The 23,555-nt window shown below is 47.2% G+C and overlaps 10 protein-coding genes across 10 annotated transcripts; 4 read left to right on the top strand and 6 right to left on the bottom strand.

Moving 5' to 3' along the window:
* Positions 1-2,648: 2,648 nt before the first annotated feature.
* Positions 2,649-3,760, top strand: N7474_009755 (uncharacterized protein; the record flags this gene model as incomplete). Its single annotated transcript, XM_057201165.1, has 3 exons — positions 2,649-2,800; positions 2,849-3,166; positions 3,367-3,760. 3 exons carry the CDS (start codon positions 2,649-2,651, stop codon positions 3,758-3,760), a joined length of 864 nt encoding a protein of 287 aa, XP_057049152.1.
* Positions 3,761-4,164: 404 nt separating this feature from the next.
* Positions 4,165-5,340, bottom strand: N7474_009754 (serine hydrolase domain-containing protein; the record flags this gene model as incomplete). Its single annotated transcript, XM_057201164.1, has 1 exon — positions 4,165-5,340. One exon carries the CDS (start codon positions 5,338-5,340, stop codon positions 4,165-4,167), a length of 1,176 nt encoding a protein of 391 aa, XP_057049151.1.
* Positions 5,341-6,097: 757 nt separating this feature from the next.
* On the top strand, positions 6,098-6,828 carry N7474_009753 (polyketide synthase; the record flags this gene model as incomplete). The annotated part of the gene is made up of 3 exons (XM_057201163.1): positions 6,098-6,206; positions 6,428-6,643; positions 6,722-6,828. The coding sequence occupies 3 exons, from the start codon at positions 6,098-6,100 to the stop codon at positions 6,826-6,828; spliced, it is 432 nt and encodes a 143-aa protein (XP_057049150.1).
* Positions 6,829-8,717: 1,889 nt separating this feature from the next.
* N7474_009752 (cytochrome P450) lies at positions 8,718-10,486 on the bottom strand (the record flags this gene model as incomplete). The annotated part of the gene is made up of 3 exons (XM_057201162.1): positions 8,718-9,094; positions 9,167-10,325; positions 10,376-10,486. 3 exons carry the CDS (start codon positions 10,484-10,486, stop codon positions 8,718-8,720), a joined length of 1,647 nt encoding a protein of 548 aa, XP_057049149.1.
* Positions 10,487-11,174: 688 nt separating this feature from the next.
* Positions 11,175-11,999, bottom strand: N7474_009751 (uncharacterized protein; the record flags this gene model as incomplete). The annotated part of the gene is made up of 1 exon (XM_057201161.1): positions 11,175-11,999. The coding sequence occupies one exon, from the start codon at positions 11,997-11,999 to the stop codon at positions 11,175-11,177; it is 825 nt and encodes a 274-aa protein (XP_057049148.1).
* Positions 12,000-12,201: 202 nt separating this feature from the next.
* N7474_009750 (RidA family protein) lies at positions 12,202-12,657 on the bottom strand (the record flags this gene model as incomplete). Its single annotated transcript, XM_057201160.1, has 1 exon — positions 12,202-12,657. The coding sequence occupies one exon, from the start codon at positions 12,655-12,657 to the stop codon at positions 12,202-12,204; it is 456 nt and encodes a 151-aa protein (XP_057049147.1).
* Positions 12,658-13,191: 534 nt separating this feature from the next.
* N7474_009749 (uncharacterized protein) lies at positions 13,192-15,419 on the top strand (the record flags this gene model as incomplete). Its single annotated transcript, XM_057201159.1, has 6 exons — positions 13,192-13,352; positions 13,409-14,270; positions 14,319-14,379; positions 14,426-14,564; positions 14,621-14,681; positions 14,733-15,419. 6 exons carry the CDS (start codon positions 13,192-13,194, stop codon positions 15,417-15,419), a joined length of 1,971 nt encoding a protein of 656 aa, XP_057049146.1.
* A 2,221-nt stretch (positions 15,420-17,640) lies between these two features.
* Positions 17,641-19,469, top strand: N7474_009748 (uncharacterized protein; the record flags this gene model as incomplete). The annotated part of the gene is made up of 5 exons (XM_057201158.1): positions 17,641-17,719; positions 17,772-17,832; positions 17,890-18,122; positions 18,179-19,021; positions 19,219-19,469. 5 exons carry the CDS (start codon positions 17,641-17,643, stop codon positions 19,467-19,469), a joined length of 1,467 nt encoding a protein of 488 aa, XP_057049145.1.
* Positions 19,470-19,822: 353 nt separating this feature from the next.
* On the bottom strand, positions 19,823-20,764 carry N7474_009747 (uncharacterized protein; the record flags this gene model as incomplete). The annotated part of the gene is made up of 3 exons (XM_057201157.1): positions 19,823-20,441; positions 20,500-20,633; positions 20,684-20,764. 3 exons carry the CDS (start codon positions 20,762-20,764, stop codon positions 19,823-19,825), a joined length of 834 nt encoding a protein of 277 aa, XP_057049144.1.
* A 595-nt stretch (positions 20,765-21,359) lies between these two features.
* Positions 21,360-23,549, bottom strand: N7474_009746 (transcription factor domain-containing protein; the record flags this gene model as incomplete). The annotated part of the gene is made up of 2 exons (XM_057201156.1): positions 21,360-21,954; positions 22,006-23,549. 2 exons carry the CDS (start codon positions 23,547-23,549, stop codon positions 21,360-21,362), a joined length of 2,139 nt encoding a protein of 712 aa, XP_057049143.1.
* Between the last annotated feature and the right edge of the window lie 6 nt (positions 23,550-23,555).

The following is a 23,555-nucleotide window of genomic DNA, read 5'->3' as shown; positions in this document are numbered from 1 at the left end:
ATGTGCAAAAAGTCCACCGAACTATTCAAGGAACATTTTGTGGATAGGGAGGAGCACTACCTGGCAGAGTCGTCTGTTGCGCCACGCGGGGGTAGGGGAACTTTGTACCATTAACTTCCATTGCCCAACACGCTTGATTGATAATCCATCTGAATGATTCCTTCTGAATGTTATTGACTGCGGGATAAATTTCAGGGGATTGAAACTCACCTGAGTGGTGGAAGGGTGACCCGCAAAGCTTCCCACGGGTCCGGGCCATGCGCCTGCGCTTTTCAAATAGTCAAGATCACATACCGGGACATTCACCATGTAATTGTTTACAGGCTTCAAGTCTGACTGTATGAATTGAAGAGTCTGCGTAATGTCTCGAATAGGTTCCCAGCAATTGCACTCGATCTGACTATTGTATGCAGACGTTGCAAAATCCATGGCATCCAGACCGAAGTGTGTTAGGTTGTCAAAGCCATATACAGGCTTGTACGGAGGTGCCGAATCGTAATCATCATCATAAGTATAGCTCGGGGTGTTTTGAATGAAGAAAAATGCTGTTGATCCGGAACCGGAACAGGCTCGGGCAGAAAGACCCTGTGTATCATCTGAAACATCTAGATCGCAGGGGTGGACACCATCAATCTCTTCGGACACTCTTACGATGAATACCTGCTTTTGAACCCACAGCCAAGATAGGATTCCACTATTTATAGCTGATCTTGCTATAGAGCTAAAGTGGTCAAGGTCGGCCGATGAAGGAGAGGCTGCAAAATGGCCACCCTTAATAAGCTGCGGCGGGGTGTTTGGTTGGTCCGGGTAATAGTTATACCACCCTGAAGCTGGATCCCCAATAGAGCTGCAGTTGACAGGTGTGTTGAGAACTCTATTGCCAAAGTGTTCAATTGCACTTGAAAAATGCATTTGATATTGGGAGATGCGATCACCAATCTCAGCCGACTCGTTAAATGCGGTAAGAGCACTATAATTTGTAAGTTGGTTTCCCGAAGATTCTTGAAAGAAAAGTCTAACCTTATATCCGTCGTATCTGCGTCAGCAACAAAAATTCCTGTACCAAGGCTCATGCCACCACCGAAGGTTCCCGACATGGCTGCGCTGCTTGCTCTTACTGCTTTTGGTAGAAGGCCAAACAGCGAAGCCAAGGCACCGAATATAGCGGATAAGATAATGAATGCAGCTTCTTCAGAAGATGCTTGATGATTCTTTGCGGCACAAGTTCATTAGTTTTGTAGAAATCCAAAAGGATGATTCGGGGCATTCTCACAATAGGGTGTGTATCGTCTGTAAAAAGCCTGACCATATTTTGCGATTCCTCGGCAGAAACCACACAAACGTCGGTAAATGTTTGGTTCACCTGGTGTAAGTATGTTTGGAGATTGACGACAGCTTTGATAATCCATAGGTAGGCTGGATTAAGGCCCTGCTTACACTGACCGAAGTTGCCATCCATATTCGACCAGTCAAAATTGCAAATAGTCCTAATTCTCAATTAGGAATCAGAGTGCTAGATGTGAATAGAGGCAGTAAAACGAACATATCGCACGTAAATTGTGATAGCCAGGGGTTTCCTATTGATATCTCGTTTACCATATTTACCATTCCATCTATGTAAGTTCCATTGTAACAATGCAATGACGACATAAAGGGTATATCGGACCTTATTAAGAAGGTAAACGAAATGGACATCTGGAATAAAGGGTAATACTTTTAGCATATAACTCACAGCATATCCACATAATTATCCATTTGGTACTCCTTCCATTTCTCAGGTGTCCTTTCTTTCTGGTATTCGCATACACCTTCCCAGGGCGGGTGAGGAGGGCGTACAGGTGAAGGGGTAGGCGATGCGAGTTGGGATGATGATGAGGAAGGTGTAGCGGGGCTACTATAAGCGCCCTTTCCAGGTACCCCCTTAACAGAAATGGCTGTTATGAGGTAGATGAGCTTCCATGTCTCACGAAGAATACGTATGAAGGCGAACCTAGCATTGCCCAAGTTAAGAGAAGGAAAATAGCCATGATGACAGCGAGTTTGCTCAAACAAGTGTTCTGTATGAATTGATTATCGTAATTGATGAGAATTAGAAGCATCTAAGCCCTGTTTAAATACCTTAGGTCTCCTCTAATTTACTTGCCATGATTATAGTGGTATAGTCACTACAGCGCCGAGACAGATACAGCCCGACCTTATTAAGGGCCAGTACAACATCTAAGGTCCTAGAGCGTTTCACCTTAGAAATTCGCTTTTTAGACCCAAAAATGTGCCTAGCCTACATGTTGTCATCCCAACAATCACACTTTCTGTTCCGTTCCGCTGTGAGAATATGTATCTTAGTCACATGACTTCCCTCAGCAACGGTCGTTGCCTGACGTGGGTTGTCAGCCCCCCCACCCCCCAACCCCACCCCACCAATTAGCTGACCAGAAGATCTGCCAGTTGTAAACCAGAAAGGTAAAGCGCTGCATTTTCGGCCCCTTTATTACGTATTACTGAGTATATTGCCCCAAAAAAATTGGGGCTGGCCTTCTTCAGACATATGGCGGACTGTATCTGCTTATAAAGGATCCTGAACCCGTTTCTACTCTTTTCTCTCCTTGAGATAAACCTGGGACGAATAATCCCCTAAAATATTTAAAATCATGCATCGCAATCGGCTTGTTTCTGCGGTCATGTGTGGCATCACCGCTCGCACTGCGGGGAGCGAAAACATCGCCCCTTTCTTTCGCCCAGACAATGCGACGAACACGCCACTAAGAGGCAGCTCATCAGATATATATCAATGGACAGGATCGTGAGTGTCTTCTCCAAATCGCATAATAGCCAACGCCTAATAGGGTAGGTATTATAATGGCACCGCAAAAGTCGAGTTCGATGTTTCGCACACGCTTAAGCACGAAGGTCCTGGTTTGGGTCCGACGACCTGCAACAATTTTGACAATGAAACGATCACCATTGAATTCCCAGCGATTTTTGCTGTGGTGCCTGCCGTGAGTAGTAGTAGTTCTACAAACCCTATTAATTCAATCTGGACCTTCTGGCACGAGATCTCCGCATTACCCGAAGGGCAGGCTCTCTTGGATGATTATGACATACTCACCGACAACGACGCCGTGGGCGAAGGTGGGAAGGAAATGAAATGGGAAGAGAGTTCCGTTCAGTGAGTATTATCCTAAATATTTGAATGGAGACAAGTATACCTAATAGTCCTTGTGTCCATAGTACGTACGATACACTCGAGACCCAAATGTTCCCACTCACGATAGAAAATGCGGATAATGGACATTATAATATCATAGGCAACTTGAGCTCTAGTTATACGTTGTCTATGGGGCCATTCCATTTGCCCGCATGCAATAGAACTGGAAGCGAGAAGTTTACTATTGATTTTAAAGATCTATCTCATCCAGGATACAATAGTTCCGACTGGCCGAGTTTCGGGTTTGAATTCGACAAGAGTGGGCTCACTGCTACATGGAATTCACCGGCTGCCTGGATGATCGCACCCGGTTATAGTCTCCAGCGCAATGGCAAGGTGAAGATTACGTTTAGTGGAAAGGTCGACTCATGGCATTCGGACGTTATGATACCTAGCCGTCCCGCCCCATCGTGGAACCTCACGGTGGGTTACGACCCAGATTACTTTGGATATAATCCTCCTAAGAATAGCGGAGCAGGTGGTTACCTCTCTCCATCGAGATGGGTCGTTGCTGCTACCGCTGGATTACTGTCTGTTACGTTCATGGGGCCTTGATCAAGATCTCTTTGTTTTGTCGTCATCGTGAGTGTCACAAAATACGGAAAATTACGATGTTTGGAGGTGCTGTAGTGAGATGGTTGACATGGCGGGTGGAAAAAGTGCTATCCCAGCTTCAAACGTCGGTCCGCTCCTACCAGTTACTGTTATCCTTGATATTGTATTTCATGGTACTACGGGGCACTATGTAATCGGCGTATATTTGGTCCCCAAATTGTCCAAGGTTTTTTTCCGAGGTCCTTGCGTACAAATGTACATTTCATATTCTCTCTAAATGTAGCTCACGTCATGAGTGCCATAGAGGTTGTTTAGTCTACTTTCGTGGTGGCAGTTCTAGTTTTTCAGTGTTTTATAGAAATATTCAAATTTGTTGATTCAAGTCCCTTTATCACATCGAAGCCTTAGTATACCTCTCGAAACCCTTGTAGATCTCGGGAACGTACTCGTCGACGTTCACATTTCCGAAGGGTCGGGTGTCTAGGATTTTGTTCATGACATACCCTATGGTCATCCGTCGGCCGCGATACATGATTACCATAGATCCTCCCCAGCCCCCCCCAGAAACAAATGGTATCCGAGTCGCTGTCCTCTTCTGGGATAGTAGGCCTTATTCCATTGCTAGAAGGCAGCCCGAGCCCGAGGGCGAAGCGCATATTGCCAAGGAGACATGGATCATCCCATCTAATTTGCTCCTTCATCATTTCATCGAGGATTTGGGGAGTAAGATATTGCTTTCCATCGACAGAACCATCCAGTGAGACGATAGATCCTATACGTGCCAGGGCACGTGCATTTGAGAATCCACCCATGGCTCCATTCTCGGACTTCCTAAAGACAGGTTTATTAGGAATCGTAGGATCCATCAAGGACCCTGCAAAGGCCCGAGCCACGAGACTAGTAGGTTCAACAGCATTAAAAGCAGTAGCCATAACCTCCGGTGAGAATGGAATCATCTCAGCAGTTCGGGGCCAGTCCTCCTCAGGCACACCAAGCTGGAAGTCAGCCCCTAAAGGCTTCGAGATCTCTTCGCTGACGAACTGGGTCAGGGATTTTCCCGTGATACGTCGCACAAGCTCGCCTATCATAAGACCGAAGTTGGTATATTGGTATGCGGTCTGCGAGCCTGGGACAAACCAAGAAGCTTGCCCTGCAAGCCTCTGAGCTGATTTCTCCACATCTTGCATTTCCTCGGCAGTAATCGGTCCATCAAAGGCAGGGAGTCCAGAGGAATGGCTAAGAATATGTAAGACCTTCATATCCTCTTTACCATTCGCTGCAAATTCAGGCCAATAGGTCGCCACTTTCTCGTTCACATCTAATAGGCCACGGTTGACGAGGATATGAGCCGCCAGGCTGGTGATAATCTTGGTACATGACCAAACTCCAGTAATCGTGTCTCTACCCCAAGGTTTGGTCTTGCTTGCATCTTCATAACCACCCCAGAGGTCCAGAACATTTCTTCCGTCGATATTGACACAAAGGGAAGCGCCTACTTCATGTCCATCGGCAAGCTTCTGTTGCAGAAGGCCACGCACCGAGTCGAAGGCAGGATCACAAGAACCGTGTACTTCAGCCATAATTGTAGCAGCTGCTTCGGGCGTGCAGTGTTGATAACGAGAAGCGAGAGGGTTTGACTGGCAATGGAGAATTCAGGTAATGTGCGAGCGTGAAGTCAGCACTGAACAGTTGATGGGGAAAACAAAGAGTCATGTTAGATCACATTTTACATTACAGTTAGTCTTTACCAATTATTACAGGGATTCTTTCCCTGGTGCGTTACAGTAAGATATCGTGGCGTATTGACTCCTGCATGGATGACGATCCTCTTTTTCGTCGATCCTCACTCATGGTTACATGGTATTCTACCTGGGCAGGATTTAATTTCACCACTAGATTTAGCAGTTCCGTCCGTCATATCATTAGGGTGGTAGCCTACGAGCGCTCCCCTCTTCAGTACATGCTCCGGTACCTGATGAAGTACATGGTGTGCTTGGTGGGGCCTGCCGGTCTATGATCGGTTCGTTTGCTCGCCTGCCCTCTCATAGGCGTAGCGCGTCCTCCGTAGATCTTTCCTCCTCCATAACTTCAACAAGTCATCAATGCCGTACCTCTACTGTTTGTCCGTAAGTGAACAACCAACAACCAATAACCAACAACCCCCTCCCCCCGCGCGGGGACGTATATTGATAGTAATGTCAATACATGTGCATACGTAGCGGTATTCTTAACATGTGCATGTAGAATGCAGGTACTTAAGGTAGCTCCCGATGCTTGAGATTTTTCGCTCAGCTTCATTTATCAATTGATCCTCCTGAAACCTTTGAATATAACAAGATGCAGCTTCCGAATATCGAGAACCAGCCAAACGGGTCTTCTGGGTCATCGCAGCGAGCCCAACCTTCGAAAGACCATGACCATCCGGCAATTGCAATCATCGGCATTGGTAAGCAGCTTCCTGGGCCATGACAACCTGAAACCCCGATTTTGGTATACTGGTGAGCCTATGAGTCTACATCACTAGCCATACAAGGAAATTTCAATGTTTTAGGATGTCGGCTACCTGGAGACATAGCCAGTCGTCCCAGCTGTGGGATTTCTTGGCCCAAGAACGATGTGCAGCTGGCGTAGTCCCATCCTCACGCTTCAACAATGATGCCTATACAGGTGGCAAAGATGAGCCTGCCACTTCTGTGGGACCAGGGGGATACTTCCTGCAAGATGACATACGCCAATTCGACAATCAATTCTTTGGAATCAACAACCGAGAAGCTGCCGATATGGATTCGCAACAGCGAAATCTACTCGAGGTTGTCTTTGAATGTTTTGAAAGTGGAGGTCATCCTCTAAGTAAAGTTTCCGGTGCTCAAATTGGATGCTACGGTACGTGATTATCCTGTTCCCGACTTTTGTCGACTTTTCTCAAAGCTATCTTGCAAGAACATATCTGACATCTTAAAGTTGCTACTTTTTTGCAGGACTTCGCTGCACTACAGAGCAAAGACGTTGAATGGGTGACTCGCTACTCAGGAACATGGATAGGAATAACCATCTTGCAAATCGGGTGAGCCACGCTTTCGACCTCAAGGGCCCCAGCTGTGCTATCGACACTGCTTGTTCTGCTTCAATTTATGCGTTACATCAAGCCTACTCGGCCCTGAAGAATGGCGAGTGCGAGTCTGCAGTGGTAGCAGGTGTAAACCTCATCCAATCCCCAGATCTCCGTATCTCTGCCTCGGAGCTCGGAGTTCTTCCACCTAGCTCTGTGTGCCACACATTTGATACATCTGCAGACGCGTAGGATTATTTTTTATTTATTTTTTATTTATATTTTTTTTGAAATTTGACTCGGGTATCAATGTATCAATAGTGACACTGAAATTACATAGGTATGGTCGTGCTCAAATTCACCCTACTCTATTATAACTACTGCCTAAATGTCATACAAGAATATACCATACATTTAGCTATAGCCATGTAATCCACCACGAGACTAGCCATTTATTCTTGACCGTTGGCCAGAAGTACACGTCCACCGTCGACACATAGAGACACACCATCCACGTAAGCCTGCTTCATGTTAGTTCAGAAATGGATATATTGGCTTGAAGTTACCTTACCCCTGCTTTGCTAGCGAGATATAGAATTATTCCAGCTATGTCCTCAGAGTTTCCTGCACGTTTCGCTGGCACTTTATCAAAGAGTGAGCTGAAAATATTGTCTTCCGCGCCGACGGGATTCATGTTGCTTGGTACAACTTCAATTCCAGACATGTATATATTAATAATTTACGACTGAATAAAATGGGCAGAGATCAAACTTACATCCGGGATTGATTCCCACGACTCGTACATAAATCCGGTGATATTTGGCCGCCAGCAACTTCACAAGATGATCGGTTGCAGCCTTGCTGGTCGCGTAGCTGGTCAAATCCACATTCGTCGCATTGTGCATACTTGCACAAGAGCTGGTAATGATAACCACCCCTCTACCTTCATCGCGACCACGATTTCCGTTCTCCGAGGGCTGCTCTGCGGCTGCTGCCAGGAGAGGAAGGAATGCGACGCTGAGATAGTAGTGGGCAGTTGTATTGACTCGAAATGTATTCTCCCAGTCTGACTGATGAATTGACCACATCGAATTTTGTAGTTCCGTAAGTGGTGCAGTTAGAACGTTGCATTGCACAGGTGGATCTCGGCGGATTCCAGCATTGGAGATGAGTATATCCAACTTTCGTTCGCGGAGGGATATCATCTGGGCTAGTTCGCCAATTGCATCTTTGGAGGACAAATCACAGGCAATCCTGGATTATTTTAAATGTTAGTTTAAAAGATAATACAGGGTTTATATCGAATACCCTTCCGCGCTCCCTCCAGTCTCCTGTCCCGAAAGATTAAGGTGCTTCACGGTCTCGTCCATTGGGTCAGTTGGCAATGCCACAAGGTAGACTTTTGCCCCATTGGTAACGAGCCCCTAGAATGAACGGAATCTTTAACGTTGCTCGCAACTGCATGATTTACGCCAACTAACGTTGCAAATCATCAGCCCTAATCCACTGCTCCCGCCAGTCACTAGTGCGACACGACCCTTGACGTTGAACAAATTCAGTGCACTCAGAGATGACATGTTCTGATTCTGTCTCTGAAATGTATTATTAGCCGCATTTAAGTAATTTCGAGAATCGAGGTCACAGTATTTATGATGTTGAAAAGGTAAAGTGGGGTCGTACTGGTTGTCCTTGTACATATCGGCGGCCGTGTCGGCCGCTCCGACAGTATCGCTTGATGCGACTCACATTCTCTATCGGGTCTCTGAAAGAAATGGGGATGTTTTAATAAGCCAATAATAAAAACTAGATCATATTAAAGAGAATTGGCAGCTTTAATGAACTAGATTGAAAGACACGAAACACGACGGAGAAATATAGGCAAACTATGAGAGCAAATAAGTTGACTTTCTATTCCTTATAGTGCTCCTTGGTCCGAAGCTCAGCAGTATCCAAGCACTCGCAGGTCATCCCACTATCCCTCGGAATAAGCTTTACCTCAAAATCCCTCGGAATGGCGACCAAAGCTGTCTTGAATTGGTTGTAATCCACGTAATCCGTATTCGGCGGCTGCTCCTTACTAGCAACAATTTTATAGGAGCAGATTAGGCGGACAATGGCAGCATATAAGAGCCTTGAGGCAATAAACTGGCCGGAGCAGGCACGAGATCCAGCACCGAAACTCAGATGTGGAAGGCCCTTTGCTTCTGCTTCAACTGGAGGGTTGATCGAAGAAAGCCACCGTTCAGGATTGAATTTTCCTCCATCGGGTCCAAAGTGGTCAATATCTGTTCGCAACACTAGCATTAGTATGAGTTCCGCAGATTCTACAAGCAGTGTCCGGAAGACGAAATACATACCGTGGTTGCCTGCCTGCGCGTTGATGAGAATCATCGTCTTCGGAGGAATAATGGTACCATTCCAGTTTACTTCCGTTACGGTTTTCCGAGGCAAACTCATGGCGCTGACAGTATAGTATCGACCAGCCTCTTTAATAATTGCGTTCACGTATGGCACCTTTTCTTCATGAATGCAGCCCAACCACGCTTCGCGAGCATCTGAGTAGTATCTCATAATGTCCTTATAGGCGCGGTCCTGCCAGATCTGACCTTCAGGTGTTGAAAGAGACCCAATCGCCGAGGTCAAGGTGCCAGGGATAGTCTCAAACCCACCGGAAACCAGCGAAAGGCAAATAGACGACACCTCCACTCCGGAAAGCTTTGTCTCCTCGTCTTTGAGAATGGCGGCGGAGATACATGGCTTATCCGTGCCTTTTTTGATCATTTCCCGCACTTTGTCAAGTAGGAGGTTCAAGTATGCGTCCCGGCGTTCTCGCAATTCTTTTGACCGAGCATTTTTCTCATTGTTTGGTAGATAACGAAGAAGAGGAACATAATCTTGCAGATTCTCGGATGCACTGCGCAGCAGAGAAATGGCCGATCCGACATGCAGAATCTCGCGGAGAAGGTCGTCGTAGACTTCATCCATGCGAATACCGTAGCAGAGTGTTAGTGTAGTATTGAGAGCAAATCGTTGAATGTAAGGCCGGACATTGAGCATAACTTTTCCATCCTTGCTGTCTCGGAAGATATCTCGGATAATACAATAACTCTCCAAGTCGAACATGGGATGGTAGTTTCGAAGGGCAGGGCGCCCCAACGCTGTACCCGCTGCTTTGCGCTTCTTTTTGCACGAATCATCCCAGGGTGATGAACCAATTGTAAAGCCTTGAGTGCTGCTGATAACTCCGTGGAAGGTGTATAGCTTCGGCCTATCGATGATCGCATTTTGGTGACCGAGCAGTACTTTGCGACAGTCTTCAAAAGAATTGAATACCACAGCTCGAGTATTGCCAAGTTTTATCTGAAAGACTGAGTGTCCATACTTTCGCCACCAGCCCTCGCACACGCTGGCGTGGTCGTCGCCAAGTTTGAGAAGATGGCCGAAGATGGGCATGGCACCTGGGATTTCGGGCAGTCCCTTGATGTGCGGTATATCGGTCGCGAATGTAAACTTTATCTGGCATGTTAGGTCCGTATTAAATTGGAATGATTGGTACCTGCACTCACAGCATAGATCAGATACCCAACCAGCGCTACTATCGCGAGGGAGTAGTAGCCTTTCGGCACGACACCCAACAACTCTGTCCATGTTTCGTCGACTTTTATTTGATCAAACATTTTTGCTAATTCTTGGGAGTTGGGATTTTTTTATCTGGCTGTGAACGAAATATGTACACCTGCCGGGAATGGTTGGGTAAGGGGCTTAAGTAGTAATCCAAGGCGGGATGCGTCGTTCAGAACGGCCACGTCGGACACTATCAGGGCTCCGAATAAGAATTCCCGATGTCGATTGAAGCTAAGGACCAAATATAACACACATAGTGAGCTTTACCTGCCCGACTAGGAACCAGGAGCACTGACTACCGGCGACTGAGGGGCTTTGTCGGACAGTCCGACAAGCGATAAACCAGACGTCATCGACCTATCACGCGATAGTTAGGTCCTTCGCTGTATGTCTGACAAATGAGAGAGGCAAATTCTATCAAAAGTTTTTAGAAGAAACTTTCATTCGGCCAGTCACTGTGATGCTCGACAGTCGAGATCTTGCAAACGAATGCTTCATGTGCTACAAGACTCCATATACGGAAAGGGTATAAGTAATTTTTTTTTCTAATAAAACTACAAGCTAGAATGCCACACCAGGAATACCACTAGCTTAAGGTCGATCCAGAAAACTTGTGATCTTGTCATCCATCCACTTGTTGTCCTCCGGGTTGATACCGCCTCCTGCAAGATGGCCCCAAATTGATGGAATCACGGCCAACTCGGCGTTTGGCAAAAAGGAGACCTCCTTTTCATTCGCCTCCTATCTAAAATATTGGTCTGTCTGACAAGGCATGAGGAGGATGCGTGTTGTCAAACGCTCGAGGGCTTCACGCAGAGTAGTAATTTCGCCGTGGATATTGCTAATATCGCCTCGCTGCCACATTCCTAGCATGACAAGCAGATCGTCTGCATGCCAGTCCTCGTACCCTTTTACACCATTGTCCGCCCACTCATCCAATGTCTTGGAGCCTAATTTCTCGAACATGCGCTCTTCAAACCATTCGGCGCTCGCCAACCACGCGGAATATGCTCGTCCGAACGCATGCAGCCCGCGAATGGGTGTCTTGTTTTGTGATCGAAATTTGCCGTCGTCATAATCTATAGAGTTGAGTAGCGCAGCCTTGGGGCCTTCGAGGAACTGATAGTTGTGCAAGCTAGTCTTGGCCGAAGAGCAAATGATAACTGCATTGCGAACCATCTCCGGGTACATTGCCGACCAGTGATAGGCACATTGCCCACCCATTGAAAACCCCACTATCACATCCAAAGTAGAGATATTCAAGTGCTCTGTAACGAGTCTCTGTTGAGCTCGCACACAATCTTGGTAATCAAGGAGTGGAGGGAAATTGGGTGTGTTTGATGGACTGGATGATTCGCCGTTGCCAAGTAATGCCACCACGATGACTCGATAGTCTTTCAATGCTCCCTCTCTGAAGGACCAGGTGGTGTCAATTCTGCCTCGAAAGCATGTTGGAACCAAAGCGGTCTTCTTGCCATTGGGGTTGAACTCGCGATAGGCAAGAACGACGTCGGGCAGGATTGTCCCATCTTGAAACGAGAAAGGTCCCAGTTGATAGGATTGCATTTTCGAAGTACCCTGATGGAAAAAGTTAAGTGCAAATCTTAGTGTTATGGGAAGGAATTAAAGAGAACAAAATTTAAAAACAAGGGAATTAGAATTTTGCGCGGGGAGTCCGACATCGCAGACCCCCCCACTCCCCGCAATCCAGCTTCCCCCGAACAAATATTTTGCTATACGATGGCTATTCGGACATCTCAACAAGAAATCACACTTCAAAAAGGGCTGTTGCTTTGATCTCCACCAAAAACCGTGGATCAGGCAGCTCTCGAACCCCAACCGTCGCGCGTGTCGGGGCACTGGCACGGTCTGGCCAGATTTTGTTCCATTCCTCATTCATACCGGCATAGTGCTCCTTCATGTCCAGGACATAAACCGTCGCGTCCACAATATTGTACAGATCCGCCTTTCCATTAGATGCTCCCTTGATGATTGTTTCGATTCGCTGTAGAACAGCGGCCGTTTGTTCTCGAACATCTGCCCTAAAGGTACCATCTGCATTTTGAGTGACGCCTTCATATGTTCCGTCGGGTTTCACAGCAGCAATTCCAGAAATATATATCGTATGGTTTGTGGACGGCGGCACCACGCGTGCATGGGCGTATCGAGTGGCACCGGATGGCCGCTCAGGGTCCAAGAGGAACGACTTTGAGTTGGAAGGCATGACAAGGTTTTCAAGCTAATCACAGTAGATTGACCACAATAATCGAATTTTGACTGGAATAATGCAACAGTGGTGGTGGGTTCTTCTTTTTATGATATCTTAAATGTATCACATACTGGACAATGCGCTGCGGTAGGCCCGATATTGAATTCACTGGTGGCGGCATACCCGAACGTAGATGCTGACCCCAACTTTTCTGATAATCTGTGAGTAATTTGATGGGGAGAGAGGACCGTGCCGGCCTTCCCCGCGCATTTTGCCCATTTTCTCCGATTGTCAGAATATACATGGTGGACCAGATTGGCACCGGGCAAGATCAATGAAGTCAGTATCATGTCCGATCCAAAGTCGTACGTAATAGTATCAAAGAGAGAACTATCTCGGCAAGGAGAACAATCTCCAGGGCTTATCTGGGATCTTTGTCGTGATAAGCCTAGCGATAACGAGGCTGGTACACTGCCAACCCCGCAGTATTAGATCGACTCCGCTCACATCTGAAGAGAGTGAGCCTGCCTTTTGACATACTACCCGACCATGAAGATGGCATCTGCAAGAGCAGAGAACTCGTGCAAGCGATGTCATCGCAGGAAAAAGCGGTGCGACAAAACGCTACCCCAGTGTGAGGCATGTCAACGCGCCAAGGTGTCGTGTAGCTTCCTGGACGACGAAGCTCAGGTGGCGGCCTATCCGATCGCGTATGAAATCTATCAGCTGCTTTCGTTGTTGATCAAAACTTCTGACACGCTAATAGATACGTACGTGGACTAGAGCTCCGCGTTAAAGAACTAGAGCGGCAGCTCTCCTCGCTTCTCGCATCGTCAGATGAACCAGCAAATTCCTCATGCCTATGGAATGATGTGGATATTACACTGGAGGGCTGTTCCTGGGATTCAGAGAACCAATCTATTTACGCCACCCAACAACCGCATGTTTCAGATCCAGTGGAAGTCCTGAACGCTATTCCGGGTTCTTCCCCGAATGGCGGTACATCTGTCCCGAGAAGAGACAGTCTAGTCGAGGAACTTCGAATCTTGTCTTTGGAGGCAGCTGCGGAGCGATATCTAGGCCCTTCCTCAGGAATCAACCTGGCCAAACTTACGCAGGCTGTTCTCCTTCAACTGTCGCCAGACCAAGAGGTTTTCGTGTTTGAAGATGGGATCAGTAATAACCAGCAACAGAGTTCGGTGCCCGACTGTGGTCGTTCCCCAGAACTAGACCCTATATTTGGTGATATGGGATTTTCATTGACTTCGCCTCTCCCGCTGAATGCTTTGATCGGCAACCCGTCTATTGAAACCTATGACGATTCTATAAATCTCGCAACGTTGGACGCGTCGCATGTCAATGATATTCTCGAGTTTTACTTCGCCCACTCGCATACTCTCTATCCAATCATAAAGCAAAGGGAATTCACATCTGTGCTATGGAGAGTGTATGCTGATCCATTGGATCCCCGAGCCCAGTCACCCCTCTGGCAGTTTCGGATATGGATCGTCCTAGCGATAGGGTCAACCAGCTATTACTCGGTGTCATTGATGGACGAGTCCGAATCTGTGCAATTTTTCAACAAAGCCATGACCTATTTCGAAGCAGCAATGGGATGTGGAGACTTGGTGAGTTGCTGCTTTTCACTTGAATTTCAAGGCTCTAACCGTCGTCAGGCTGGGCTGGAGGTTTTGACGTTACAGGTCTCGTACTCATTCTTTAACAAAATTGGTCCCAGTGAGTCATCACATAACTCTTGGAGATCCATCCTAATCGTAGCCAGATACCTGGTTCTTGGTGGGGGTTGCGGCTCGCATGGCAACAGGCATGGGGTTGCACAGCGCTGAGGTGTACCAGTCTCTACCAGTGGCTGTAGCGGAGCATCAGAAGCGTCTTTTTTTCTCACTTTATATGATGGATAGGTACGTGAAAATAACCAAGTATTTTCTGGCAATGCTAACTATCAATGTACGTGCAGGGTAGTTTCTTTGGCTTTGGGTCGCCCATTCGCCATACAAGACGATGATATCAGCGTCCAGGTAAGACCTAAACTACTCCTATACAGGTACAAAGCAGCTCATATACCACAGCCTTTCGCGGATGTCGATGATGAGAACACCAATCCGAACGATATGATGCCTTCAGGTTCATTAGAACCCTCCGCGATGGCTGTGCCCCTACACATTCTTGCTCTTCGCAAAATAGCAAGCGACATTGGAAGCCAAGTTCACTCCTCAAGGAAAAACCAACATAAAACACCGCAGCAAAATGAAGAGATTATTCAATCACTGCACAAACGGCTGGTTGAGTGGAGACGCAGCATGCCTTTTCCATTGCCGGACCTACGGTCGACAGTGCCTCATTTATGTTCCAGCTGGTTCGACTTTAATTACTATATCCACGTTATCATGCTTTACCGTCCCTCGCCTATTTTTCCGACGTTGGACCCTGCCAAATTGAAAACCCTCGCCGAGGCTTCCGGAATGGCTATTCAGCAAGCAATTAATCTTCATCGACAGCGCCGATTTGCTTATAACTGGCTCAACCTTGTCTCTGTCTTTAATTCCGTCCTTTCACTTATGTATACCACCACTACTCAGCTGGATAGGTTATCGCCTATACCGGATTGTTCCAAAGTTCTAGCCAACCTTGAGCTGGCCATTGAGCTGTTGGAAACGTTTGAGAAGAAGTTCCCCTCGGCTACGAAGATTCGAGGCATGGTGCGAACTGTCTCGGAGAAATTGAGATTGTACACTATTCCTTCAGATAGTTTTTGATTTTGCCCTAGGAAATGTGGATTAGTACCCAGTGGTCTAAGTGAAGTTCCTTGAAATTGCAAGTCTATTTAGGTCGGACATGTTGGATAAGTCCAGAATCCCGATTGCCACTCCAAGATTGGAGGTTTTGTTCAAATCAACTTACTATGAAGAACCAAGTCTCGGTTAGCCAATTAAAACGCGTGTTGCCGAGCCATGTCGGGCCGTCCGACAGTGCGTGCTCCCGTTTTACTCGAGCAGTAGCAACGTGACTTAAAGAACCAGGAAAAACTCGCCTGAGAGAACTGCAGAAATTTTTCTGTCATGTCTCTCATCGCAAAATTCAGGGTTATTGCACTACCAAACCATGACGGCAAAGGAGTCCAATTTCGCCGAAGTCCATGCCTCAGATAGTAACATATACTACCCGGAAGGAGGTTTGAGGGCTTGGAGTGTTGTATTCGGAAGCTGGATGGCCTGTTTTGGATCCATGGGCCTCATGAACAGCCTGGGTATATTTCAGGCCTATCTTGAAAAGCATCAACTACAATCCCATTCATCGGGAGCCGTTGGGTGGATATTCGGGCTTTATTCGTTTTTCACATTTTTCTGCGGCATTCAAGTCGGACCAATATTTGATGCTAGAGGCCCGCGAGCCCTGATAATCTGTGGGGGTACTGGCACTGTTCTCTTTTTGGTATTACTGGGATTCTGCACTGTCTACTGGCATTTCATGGTTGTTTTCGGGATTCTCGGTGGAGTTAGTCTGTCTCTCATCTTCAGCCCTTCTATTTCTATCGTTGCCCATTATTTTCACAGAAGAAGGGCCCTGGCGACTGGAATCGCTTCCTCGGGATCCTCATTCGGGGGCGTTGTGTTTCCACTTCTCTTTGAATCCCTAGTCTCTCGTGTCGGATTTGCATGGGCAACCCGTGTTATTGCGCTACTTGACCTTGTCGTCTTCGGTCTTGCATGGATTCTGATTCGGCCACGCTTCTATCCAAAGAAAAATATCGGAGCCATCATCCCTGACCTTTCAATGTTCCTGAAGGCAGATCTCATGCTCGCTAGCATAGGCATTTTTTTCATGGAATGGGGGTTGTTCGCACCGGTTACCTATCTAACTTCTTATGCCCTCGCTCACGGAATGTCTTCCCAGTTCGCATTTATGCTTCTCTCGTTGGTCAACGCCGGTGCAATCCTTGGTCGATGGATCCCGGGCTATTGTGCCGACCGCATAGGGAGATTTAATACGTTAATCATTACCATATTCATGTGTCTTCTCTGCAATGCGTGTCTGTGGCTCCTGGCAGGCTCTAGCAAAGCTGTCCTTATACTATTTGCAATCTTGTTCGGATTTTCTAGTGGCAGCAATGTGAGCTTGGCTCCTGTCTGCGTCGGCCAACTCTGCAAGTTGGAATCATATGGTCGGTACTACGCTACAGCCTATGTGATTGTTAGCTTGAGGTGCGTCATGAAAACACCATGATGTTGAAACAGTATTAACACATGACAGTACTTTGACAGGAATCCCTATAGCTGGAGAAATTCTCATGCGCTGCAATGGAGAATACTGGGGTCTAATTGTGTTCACAATAGCCAGCTACGCGGCAAGTCTGATCTGTCTCGCTGCAACAAAAGCATTTTGCTGTGGCTGGGCGCAGGTCATGAAAGTTTTCTAGAAGAGACTCCATCATCAAAAACCCCGTCAGTAGACGGAGGAAGATAGAAGATACACAGAATGTTCCAGTGTTTATGCGACCAGTAGAAGAATACCTCCTCTCCGAAAAGCGATTTATAACAACCACATTGAAATTGGCAGCTGCCAGCCAATCCGCGACGCCGAGCCTATGTGGAAAGCTTCCGCGTGGATCGGAAAACACAAAATGCTAGGGTTAACCGGTGACCTTGTCCAGAAAGGTATATTGATAACAGCTGCTTTAAATCGGCAATTGCCAGCGAATAATGCGGTGATAAACTTTCTACGAACAAGGATCTGGTCGGGTAGGCCGAAAGAGGACCCGTCATAATGTTGATTAGGATTGACTAGTCTAAATATTTGCGGGGTCCCCGATAAACAATCATTTGTTGCTTCTAATGGATCAGCGCGTTATCTGTGTTGCGTCTACCGAGGTGATAACAGTTTGTATGTCAGGGGCGGTCTATATATCCCTTGAATTAGTAGCATACACTTTCGCTATGCACAGTTCCCTTGTATCTCTATGATATACAAACACTAGCCATGGCCCAAACGAAGGAAGATGTATTTGGTGTCTCGACGGACGAGGATCTTACCCTGGAGCATCTGGGATACCAACAAGGTAGGACCGCACTGGCCATCATTTTAATGACATTGTATTCATTCGTCTGCAGAATTTCGGCGCTCGTATAGTTTGTTTGATATGGTAGGGTTCAGCTTCAGCATCGTGACCTGGTAAGAAGCACTGTTGAGCGGAAACTGAAGGAGCAAATCATTTCTAATGGCCCTTAGTTGGACCGCACTGAGCGGTGTCTTTATCGTTGGCGTGGAAGCCGGTGGCCCACCCATTATGGTCTTTGGCTGGGTTGGAGTCTGTATATTTACACTACTCATTGGATTGTCCATGGCCGAAATGTGTTCGCGCTGGCCGGTGGCAGGAGGTCAGTACTCCTGGGTGGCCATGCTGGCTCCTCCAAGAGTGTCTCGGCAGCTTTCCTATATCACAGGATGGTTTATGCTCACCGGTTTGTATTCCTGAATGGGTTCTAAACTTATGAAATCATGTTAAGCTCCCTGTTAGGAATTCTTGCTATGGGCGCAGTGAACAACTCCTTCGCATCCAACTACATCTTGGGCCAGGCAAATCTAGTTTTCCCATCGTTCACCATTGAGCGATGGCACACTGTCTTAGTTGCTTGGGGTGTGGGAATTCTCGCTCTAAGTGTTAATGTGTTTGCACCCCAGGCGCTGCATCGAGTGGCTCGACTTATCCTCCTATGGAATATTTTCACCTTTATCATCGTGATTATCACACTTTTGGCAAGTAACGACCATAAACAGGATGCCAGTTTCGTCTTTCAGGACTTCCAAAACATGACTGGATTTGGCTCCGCCATGGCTACCGTAGTAGGAATTCTACAAAGCCTCTTCGGCATGTGCTGCTATGATGCAGCCAGCCACATGACAGAGGAGATGACCCACGCAAGCCGGGACGCCCCCAAAGCAATAGTGCTGTCAGTCTTACTGGGAGCCTTCACTGGTTTTATCTTTCTTCTCACTTTGTGTTTCTGTATCGGTGATATTGCAACAACTGCGAAATCAACTACAGGTGTTCCGGTGATCCAGATATTCTACAACTCGACCCAGAGCAAAGTGGGCACTTGCATTTTGGCAAGTATGATGACTGTCATTCTCATTGTGGCGTCCATTAGCTTGGTAGCTGAAGGATCCCGATCTGTTTATGCCTTTGCGCGAGACCATGGCTTGCCATTTTCAGGCGTCTTGTCCAAGGTTGAACCGAGGAAGAAAATCCCACTATACGCCATCTTTTTGACCTTAACGGTCCAGGTTGGCCTGAATGCCATTTACTTCGGCACAGAGACCGGATTCAATACTGTAGTATCAATAGCAGCCACTGGATTTTGTGAGTTGAAGGAACCCGAAACTATGTGACCTTGAAACCACGGGATATAACGGCTAATATATTATTCCTAACAGATGTCTCCTATGGTCTTGTCCTATTTTCTCGACTACTTGGCTATTTCTCCAGCCATCATACTTCATCATTCACTGGGCCGTATTCGTTACCACTTCCACTTTCTCTGAGCTTTAATGGGATAGGTTTGCTGTTTTTGCTTTTTGCTGTGATCAATTTCAACTTTCCTTCCGAGGCCCCTATTACCCCGGTTTCGATGAACTATACCTGTGCGGCGATTGGTCTGGTGAGCTTGCTTAGTATTGTGACATGGTTTACCACTGCGTCAAAACGGTTCACTGGCCCATCGGATGTTAGAAACTTGGTGGCCAACGGCGTGAACAGCGTATCGACATTGCAGCCTATTCCTGACACGAAGTTAAGCAAGGGAACATAACGTTTCTGAGCTTTTGGTCTGCTTGTATCATTATTGTCATGCTCTATGGGTGAAGGTAGTCAGAGAACGCAGCAAATTCTTTTTTTCTTTTGGAAAACCAACGCAGTCTATAAGCTTTCAGACAAAGGAGATTCCAAAGAATTCCACCTGAAAAAGAAATGATCACGAGGGAAACTCATCAAGGAGAACAAAAGAAAGAGCAAAAACGATGGAGTAAAACAATATCAAAATCAAAACCAAACACCAAGCACAAATTCAACAAAAGAAACTCACCGCATAGAACTCTCAAATACATCTGTCACTATCGATGAGAACATCGATCTCGGTACCCTATCCTGTAGAGTCAAAACTCGTTAGACATTCGTATTAGGAGAACGAAAAACCCAGGGACGAGGGAACCAAGCATTACCTCGCTCAAACTCCGTATCTAGCTGCATCCGACTGAAAATGGCGTACGCCTCGTTGAGGACATGGGCCTCGGTGGGAAAGCGGCCCTCAACCTTGATGGACCACACGAGACGTTGCACGTTCATGATGGGATTTTCGGTGACCGTGGCGCTGCCGCTTTGGATGGCGTCTTTCGCGATCTCGAAGAGCTCCCACTCAGATAGGTCGGCATCGTTACGGTTGTAGGCGACATTTACGTACTTCAACTCCTCGGACAGTCCAAAATCGGCATCGTAAAGGCGTTCGTGGTAGTCATGTTGATCCTGTTGCTCCCAGTGGTCACGGTCGTCATTGTGTTCGAAGAAGTCAAACTGGTCGTCGTTGTCGAACTGGTTGTGGTGGTCAGACTGGTCGAACCGGTCGTGGTGGGGGTGGTGGTCGTGGGGGTGGGCGCGGTGGACGCGGTGACCACGGTGTCCGTGGTAGGCGTGTCCGTGGTGGGCGTGTCCGTGGTGGTCAGGGTCGTGGTGGCCGTGGTGACGATGGCCAGAGCAACTGGAAATACTGCGGGAATGGCGAGAGCACCTACAACGGTGTCGACAATGGACAGAGTCGCCAGAATTATGGCGAGAACGGCTCCTACCGTGCAGTAAGCTGCCGGGTGAGTACATGAAAGGCATTCTTTTTGTGTTTACCTTGTGGTTCTCTGGGAAGAGACGTCAATTCAGGGACCTGGGACTTCCTGTGTAAATGGCGATGCCGATCGCCTCGGAGGGCCTGTAGGTGGTAGTCAGGTGTTTTGGAGATCAATTTGGAATGGGACAAACGAGAAGAGCGACCTGGATTGCTGTTGCTTCTTCTTGCTTTTCTGTGGTGTGATCAATCGTGCTGCTGGTTGACGATTCCATGAAGACGGAAATTGAAGGCGTATAAATATTCGTACGTCAGACACGATCGATGGAGAATATTGACAGTCTTCTTTGAACCGTTTCAAAAATTAAAGCATGTCTCCGTCGAGAATGCATTGTCTCACGTCTTTGTGGAGTGTTTTGGCCTTCTATGGCTTTGATCCATTGTGGATTTTCTTTCATCTCGAGACAGGTTATTGATTCACTTTCAACCAGAGCCTTTTTGTAGGACGACAATAAACGTGGGAGCCGGGTTTGTCCTCAAGTTTCAGTAGCTTGAAAGACTGGACTTCAGACAAGGCGCTAGGAATGATGAACAAAAAAAAAATGATATGGGACCGTAGACTTGACAATAAAACAAAGCTTTGTCGCGACATGGAATTGGAAAGACAACATGTTACGCCATTTCATCCGCCGCCTCTATTCTCCTAACACGATCCTCTTTTTTTTGCTTCGCACGGCGGAGCCCAAAAACTCTGGCTTAGTTGTAGCTTTATCGGCCACGGTTATTATTGGATCTTAAACAGCCCAGTGTTACATTTTTGGAAATATTCATTCAATGCGTTCGAAGACTTGAAGACAAATACCCTTCCCATTAGAAACTGGGATACTGCTGTCCAATCAAATCAAAGAGAGAATCGAAATTCGCACCATCGAGCAAATCTACCATATTCAAGTCGAAATTTGACTCTCCAGTGACATCGTCGTTAGCGAAAGGCGGGAAATGCATTTCTAGAGACGATGGTGTCTCAATTGAAAGACCTGCTTCAGCAGGATTCATATCTCTGGACTGAGCAGGCTCAGCAGAAAATGGTTGCGATTTCGATGGTCCGTCTCGAGGGAAGTCGGTCTGAGGATTCGCCGCCAACGCTGGGTGCAAGCGCTCTGTTTCTCGCGCAGTAGAACCAGGAACACCCGTCGATGAGTTCATATTCGACTGGGTAACATCACTCTCCAATCTGTCACTATTCTTCCGTTTTCTCTGTCCACGCTCATTGGACTTATCAAAAGAATTGGGAGGCCTTTCCAGATACCTGATAGCGTATGGATGAGGACCTTCTCTCTCATCCGCATCGTTTTCTCTCTGTTTGATTTTATTCAATAGTAAAGACAAGGCCATAAAACAGTGCTTGGCTGTCTCCCACTGAACAGACATGACTTGCAAATATTCCAAACATTCGGAAATTTCCCTATGGTACATTAGCAGATGTAAGAATGGCCAATCCAAAATTACTACTTACTGTAGACCCTTTTCAAGTGCATATTGCTTTAGCTGGCAAGCAAATGCTAACACCAATCCAGACATCCATGCGGCCGACAGAAACCCCGGCCAGAATAATGCTTGTCGACTGCCTGTCTGTGCCTTCAATGCAGCAAGAATGGATCTAGCCGCGCCAATGCATGTTTGCAATCCAGAACAGAATACTGCGGTGGACGGGTCGAGTGATAAGGACGGTCGATGAATGAGAAGAATCAAATGCTGATACAGGACCGTGAAGAATGGGCCAAAGTCAAAAGGGCTGTCAGCCGGTGGTAAGGTGGGTTGCCCTGTAGACTTCCCCTGAAGATCGAGAGGAAGGCTGTTCCACCACTTGTGAACATCGGTCACGAGAAACAGGACGGACTTCCGCGGGACAGATCTGACCAAGAGTGACTTGTGGAATATCTCCAAGGCTCGGCCCGTGAGTGTGCCGGAATCAACGTAACTGGCAAGGATGGCTTCCCTTATACTTTGGTTCTTGTACTGATTACCCATGGTGCCAGTAGTTGCATTATCTGGGTCTCTCTGGCCATAGGATTGAACGTCATCTGATATAAGATACTGCCGTGAATTGTAAGGTATGCCCCTCTGATATCGAGAAGAGTGTATCTCCGGCGCAGCAGGCAGGCACACATCAATATCTGAATCCTGGATACCAAGAGGTAGACCCAATGCCTGGCTGAGATATCGATCGATAGCATATGCACACCAAAAGATGCGTTTTCGCAGGTGTCGATCATGCGAAGAGAGCTCACGGTATCGGAACGGACAGCGATGCAGGCCGGCGTGAAGCATAGACCGAAGAATACAGCCACCGACAGTCGACGCTGGCCGAAGTGACATGGTTGCAACTAGATAGACCTGAGTTGCTAAAAGGGCCTGAAAAGACGCTATGTCGTGGCGAGAGGAAAGAGGTCCCAGCAACGAGTTGATGCTGCTGGGTGACGGAATTGTACATTGGGCTGGAAGACGCAGACCAGGTCGTAGAAGACTGGCAAGGTTGAAAACAAATTGAAATATTATCGTCCAGCAAGCACTTCGGTGGTCAGAGGTAGATTTGGCTGTAGTAGGTCCAGAGCTGGGACCGGCATACAGTCTCTCCATTGCCTGTAGAAAACTAGGTCCGTGCAGAAATGGGAATAGAGGATGCCAAACTTTGAAGTACATCATCATCAACTCCTTTGCCAGATCTAGTGGAGGCGCACTACCCAAGGCAGCAGCAACTTCTTGGTCGTAGGTCCATTGTAAAGGAGAATCGCCCGCTTCATCGGGAGACGTACAGTCAACTTTGGAAGATGGGTGGTGAGTATGCGGCGAGTCATCGGCACCCAACAATGTGTCTTCAGCTGTTGGAAATCCAGTTTCTGATTGACCGGATGCATCCAAGCTGCCCGAAAATGCCTGTTTGACAGTGTTGATGAAATAAACTCCGCTGGAACTGCCGACAAAGTGGCTATCATCATTGGAGTTCGCCGTCAGTGAGCCCCGTTCTGACGTCTCGGGCATGTATTCTGAGGACTCCATAATGGA

This window comes from Penicillium riverlandense, assembly GCF_028828495.1.
Source record: "Penicillium riverlandense strain IBT 135883 chromosome Unknown utg000008l_segment0_segment0, whole genome shotgun sequence".
NCBI classification, from domain to species: domain Eukaryota; kingdom Fungi; phylum Ascomycota; class Eurotiomycetes; order Eurotiales; family Aspergillaceae; genus Penicillium; species Penicillium riverlandense.
This window is presented reverse-complemented; position numbering and strand designations above follow the sequence as displayed.